General features: G+C 38.7%; 1 protein-coding gene across 3 annotated transcripts in view; it reads right to left on the bottom strand.

Annotated features, from left to right (window-relative positions):
* Window positions 1–704: 704 nt before the first annotated feature.
* CASD1 (CAS1 domain containing 1) overlaps window positions 705–6,564 on the bottom strand; it is a 53,268-nt gene continuing 47,408 nt past the window's right edge. For all 3 annotated transcript variants that reach the window (XM_065939031.1, XM_065939032.1, XM_065939034.1), the window contains one exon: window positions 705–2,151. In XM_065939031.1, the coding sequence (XP_065795103.1) occupies window positions 1,885–2,151 (267 nt within the window). In that variant the 3' untranslated portion in view covers window positions 705–1,884. The remainder of the gene's footprint in view (window positions 2,152–6,564) is intronic.

Genomic DNA, 6,564 nt, shown 5'->3' with positions numbered 1-6,564 from the left:
TCACCAGTTAAGTTTTAGGCTTGAGTTCAAACAGGGAAGAAACCTTGTAATCAGCTGGGTATCACTATTAGAAGACATAAATGCTCCTAAAAGACAAATACTGGTCATCTTTTTTTTCAGTTGTTTCATCAGGAAGAATCTTTCTCAGGTGATAAAACTTACAAGCTAAATTAAAATGCACTCTACTCATTGGCAAGCCACACTAGCAAGAATAATGTGATCACAGTACTTGGAAGTGTTTGATTTATAACTATACTATTGTCTACTTATAAGCCTGCAGTCTAGGAAGCAGAGCAATGAATCATGACAATTGTCTATCTGGGAAATGTCAAAAGACTAAGTAACGGCAGAAGAAGAGAGAAAAGGAAAGAACACACATCTGTTTGAGAGACACTCGTCAATTAATGGAAATATACCACTAGCACTAAATCCAGTGCTAAAGATACACTTCAATTTTTTAAATCTTCAAGTAACATTACTAATAAAACAATGTTTTAACTCATGAGCAGAAAGTGCAGATTATCCTCTGAAGCACTGATAACTAAATTATTCTTTAACTATCACTGTGACTTACCCATATATGCTAAGAGGTTTAAAAAAGTAAATTTAAACTGAGGAAATGAATTAGACATTTGAACCAATCATTAATGGATCCAGCTTTTAAAAAAACCACATAGTTTAATTGATACTTTACAATACAAAAATAAGCATCCACAGAATGTTTATTTACTGTTTAAATTATTCCATATTTTCATATACCATGAACAAAAAATATTTTACCCCATACACAGTAACAGCAAACAAGTGCAATTTTTAAAACATTAAAATCTGTAATCAAATCTGTACAACAGATAAATAAATTTATACCTCTAACAGTTAAGCCTGTAACAAAACCAAAAACAAACATTGCCCAAGGTGACCAAGGTGACCAGTTTACTTAAAATTCTACTTATGGTTATATATCTCAAACATATCTTGAATCTTTACTACACTGCACACATTTAGGTTGATAAATATTTTTTTAAAAATAGGAGGGAGTAATAGGAAATACCAAAATGGTTATAAAGAGCTTCCAAACATTGGAAATAATATACAAAAACTAATTGGATGGGGAAAGCATATGTGATGAATCCACAGGGTAACACTGGTATTACACTGGTGTAGCTTAAGGAAAGGAAATAGGTGAATGTTTGGACTGGAAAGAAAATTTGGCCTTTTTATAAAAAGCTACAAGAGCATCAATGACAAAAGCCTGTCATGGAGCCTAGAACAACTCTGGGACAAAGTGTACAAAGGTTTTAGGCTTATAATCCTGAAAACCAAAGTTAGGAGGAAAAGTCATGTCAGGAAACATAGTATCAGAGCATGAACAATAAAAGACACACTGCTTGTCACTCTACATCATTGCACATACAAGAGAACAACACTGCAATCTCTCTTGAGCAAGAAAGTTTCCGATGAAGTAGGAAGTTCCATGATGAAAATAGGTGCATACCATTTTTATTACCATAAATTTAGTAAATATCAAAACACTCAGTGGTGTTACTTAAGCTAATTAAAGTATCTGTATTTTTACTGGAAAGGTAATTATTTCCCTGCCTTCATATGTTAACTTAAAATCACTTTTAAATGGAAATGTAGATCCAGTAGAAAAGACTTTTCACATGCAGTCCTATACGATGCACTCTGCTTCAATTTTTTCAGTATTTCACATTGTATATGTACATTTCCAAAATATACAACCACACATGTTCAACAGACGTCACTGAGCTATCTTCTTGCCACACAAATTTTTATTTACATTTACAATACATCTCCAGATAGACGCTGTTCTCCTCTAGGTAGATTCACAGTTAATCTGAAGAGTTTTAAGTTTTTAGAATCCTAATGTCTTGATTTATCTTGAATGGATGATAAGATGAGGAGTCCACAAAAAAATGCAGCTATACATGCCAATCTTTTCAACAGAGATGAGTTATCTTTAGGAATAATAATCTGTGCAAGATCATTAGTGATCTGAGAAATTTCATGTGCCACACAAACAAATATGAAAGTGCTGACAATAATGTTGAGCATAGGGTTTCCAGGTATGAGGACCAAGATACCCCTTGTGTCTGCTGCCAGCCATATGTGATATTGGCAAATAAACAGCTGGAAGGAAAAATATTTCAAGTTAGGTATTTTCAGAAAGTCCATAAATATACTATAGATCTTCCCAATTCAAACATATGATAGCATAACTGTTTCACTGCCGGCCTTGAAAAGTCTATTGTCAAAATGCCTATACCACAAAGTAAACTACAGATTCAATGTAACACCTATCAAGTTACCAATGCCATTTTTTTTCAGATCTAGAACCAAAAAAATCTTAAAAATTGTATGGAAACACAAAAGACCCCACAGACACACTAATCTTAAGATAAATGGCACTGGGTAATCAGGCTCCCTGATTTCAGACTAGACTACAAAGAGACAATAATCAAAACAGTATGACACTGGCACAAAAATAAAATGACAGTGGCACAAAAACAGAAATACGTATCTATGGAGCAAGACAGAAAGCCCAGAGGTAAACCCACACCTACTGTCACCTAATCTATGACAGAGGAGGCAAGAATATACAATGGAGAGAAGAGAGCCTCTTCAGTAAGGGGTGCTAGGAAATCTGGACAGCTCCATGTAAAAGGATGAAATTAGAACAAAAAAATAAACTCAAAATGGATTAAAGGCCTAAATGTAAAACCAGACACTATAAAATTCTTGTAGGAAAACACAGCAAAAACACTTTGACATAAAACACAGCAAGATTTTTTTCAATCCACCTCCTATAGTAACGAAAATAGAAACAAAAACAAACAAATATGACCTAATTAAACTTAAAAGCTGTTGCACAGCAAAGGAAACCATAAACAAAATGAAAAGACGACCTACAAAAATGGAGAAAATATTCGCAAATGAAGCAACTGACAAGGATTAATCTCCAAAATATACAAACAGCTCATGCAGCTCAGTATCAAAAAGCAACCCAATGAAAACATAGGCAGAAGATCTAAACAGACATTTCTTCAGAGAAGATATACAGCTGGCTAAAAATCACATGAAAAGATGTTCAAAATCACTAATTATTAGAAAAATGCAAATCAAAACTACCATGAGGTATCACCTCACAACAGTCAGAATGGCCATCATCAAAAATCTATAAACAATAAATGCTGGAGAGAGTATGGAGAAAGGTGAACTCCCCTATACAGTTGGTGGAAATGTAGTCTGGGCACAGCCACTATGCAGGAAGTACGAAGGTTTCTTAAAAAACTAAAAATAGAGCTGCCATATGATCCAGCAATCCCACTCCTGAGCATATATCCAGAGAAAACCATAATTTGAAAAGACACATGCACACCAATATTCAGCACTATTTATGATAGTCAGGACATGGAAGCAACTTAAATGTCCAACAGAGGAATGGATAAAGAAGACGTGGTGCATATTTACAACGGAACATTACTCAGCCAAAAGAAAGAATGAAATAACACCACTTGCGGCAACATGGGTGGACACAGATGGATTGATACTGAGTGAAGTAAAGGTCAAAGAACTTCATTATATATAGTGAACTTATATATAAAACGGAAACAGAGTTACAGATGTAGAAAACAAACCTGTGGCTACCAGGCAGTAAAGAGGGTGTAGGGATAAACTGGAAGCCTGGGACTGATACGCACGCACTCCTACATATAAAACAGGTAGCAAATAACTGCTACATAGTAGAGCTCTACTCAGGACTCCACCGTGATCTATATGGGAAAAGAATCTACTCTCAAAGAGTGGATATGTGCACAACTGACTCATTTTGCTGCGTACCTGAAACTAACACAACATGGTAAATCAACTGCATTCCAATACAATTTTTTTAAAAATCACACAAACAACTCAGTCAAAAAAACGGCAGAAGCTCTAATAGATATTTCTCCAAAGAAGACATACAGAGGGCCAAAAGGTACCTGAAGAGATGTTCAACATCACTAACTACCAGAGAAATGCAAATCAAAACCACTATGAGGTAGACCTGGGGAAAAGACTGGTGCTGAATGCATGGAGACAGCCTGAAGGAGCTGGGGTGTGGTGTGGCTGCAACAGCAGGTGTTTGCAGGAGCGTGGGCCTGCTGTAGAAACGAAGGGCCATTGTTAAGCGGCGTGTGAAGGGTGGGCCGCCACAGCAGCCTCTTGCTCCATATGCTGGCCCATGCCTTGCCTCCTCCGCCTCCAGGAGAGTGCACCCCAGCTGCCGCTGCTTCAGGAGACCCCTGTGTCAACCACTGTCTCGGCAGGCCCCAGGATCCCATGCCAGCGGGTTGCCCACATGCAGAAGCGGGGCTGAAACCACAGCTGAGCCCCAGGGGCCAAGCAACATGGGAAGCAGGACTGAATCCTCTCCCCATGGCTGGGTGAGCCGTGGATTTACACCTCCACTGGCAGCTTTGTAAATTCAGCACCTGTGGGACATACAAATAGACAACAGATGCTTCTGCCGCTGGGAGGGCTCTGACCTCAGCAGCTGTGGGCTCTGCGGGTACACGTGCGTGAGGGCTGGGCTAGGCCCGGGTATGAGATGCCTCCACAGCTCCCACACTGGATTCAGAGGCGTGAGTACTGTGGTCCTGGGAAGACAACACCCCAGGGATACCAGGGCCATGGCTGGCATTCCCACTACTGAGGCAGAGCTGAGGGCAGTGCCAACAACAATGCGTCTGTGAGCCCTGACATGTGAAAGGGGACACAACAGCTCCTGCAAGGAGACTCAGAGGCTGCTCTCCCAGAGGGAGAGCTCCAGCCTCACCTACCTCACACTGTAGCTCAGAAATGCAGCTCAGCAAAGCATCTGGGGGCCTCTAGGCCAGCAGCTGGGGGGCAGACCCTGCCCCGACAGGGCAATGACAGCTACAGGGCAAGGAGGACGCCCAGTTCCATACCCAGTGCAGGCTCTGGTCACAAGTCACACCTCCTATCAAGAGGACAACGGCCAGCGTACACTGGGCAAAGGGGTGGCAGGCATCCGTGCTAAAACGAGCACTTGCACCAAAAAATACTAAACCCATGCAGGCTACATAGGGACGCACCTACAGAAAGACAGACCTCCAAGACCACAGATGATTGTTCCTCCTAAACTCAGACAGCAAGAGAAATATGCAAAATGAAGAAGCAGAGGAACCGCTCCCAATTAAAATTATGAAAAGAATTCCCCTGAAAGAACAAGCAATAAAACAGACCTCTTCAGTCTAACAGATACTGAGTTTAAAAAGGAGACAGTGAAAATACTGAAGGAATGAAGAGAGGCTATGGACAGAAATGCAAATTATTGTTAAAGAGGGACTTGAAGCTATGAGAAGGAGCCAAGAAAAATTAGAAAATTCATTTGCACAGACAAAAGGTGAATGAACTGCAATGAAGAGCAGAATGGATAATGCAGAAGAAGGAATAAGTGATCTAGAAGACAGAATAATGGAAATTACCCAATTAGAACAGTGGAGAGAAAGCCAATTTAAAAAAAAAAAATGAAAGCAATGTAACAGACTTATAGGATAAGATAAAGCATGCCAATCCACAAGTAGGGATCCCAGAAGAAGAGACAGAAAAGGGGACTGAAAATGTACTTGAAGAAATTATGGCTAAAAATTGTCCAAACCAAAAAAAAAAAAAAAAAATTCCCAAACCTAAAGAAGGAAGCAGAGGTATCTCAGGTATAGGAAGTACACAGGGTCCCAAACAAGATGAACCCAAACAGACCTATGCCAAGACATAATTAAAGTGGCAAAAGTTAGAGAGAAGATTCTAAATGCTTGTAAGAGAAAAGCAAAGAGTTAACTACAAGGGAACCCCTATAAGGTTATCAGGCAATTTCTCTACAGAAATGCTTCAGGTTAGAAGGGAGTGGCAAGGTATATTAAAAGTCTTATAAGGCAAAATCCTGTAGTGTAGGATACTTTACCCAGCAAGATTATAACTTAGAATAAAAGGAGAGAGAAAGAATTTCTCAGATAAGCAAAAACTAAAAGAATACAACAACACTAAACCCATCCTAAAGGAAATATTGAAAGGACTTCTCTAAATAGAAAAGAGGAATCTATAGGGAAAAAAAATACCATAATTGTAAAGTACATCTCTTAAATAAACCAGTATAAAGATTTTAAAAAATTTAAAAATTTTGTGAATGCAAGGATGACCACAATGGACAGCAACAGGTTGGACAAGAAGATGTAAAGGAGGACATCATAAAATGTGGGGGAGGAGAGTACGAAAATATAGACTTTTTTTTAGCAAGTGTGTGAGCCTGTATGACTACCAGTCTAAACCAAGTAGATATAGGAAGAAGTTAATGTACTTGAAGAAAACAGAGCAATGGCAAATCAAAACACAACAGATTCACGAAAAGCAAGAAGAGAACATAAGTATAATACAAAAGGAAACTATCAAACCACAAAAGGAAAAACAAAAAGAGACAAAGGAGAAATATAAAACCAACAAGAAGACAAGATTTAAAATGGCAATAAATAGCATATCTATCAA

The sequence above is a fragment of the Muntiacus reevesi genome, chromosome 6, assembly GCF_963930625.1.
Source record: "Muntiacus reevesi chromosome 6, mMunRee1.1, whole genome shotgun sequence".
Taxonomy (NCBI): domain Eukaryota; kingdom Metazoa; phylum Chordata; class Mammalia; order Artiodactyla; family Cervidae; genus Muntiacus; species Muntiacus reevesi.
Note: the sequence above shows the minus strand (reverse complement) of the source record. Positions and strands in the feature narration are given on the sequence as shown.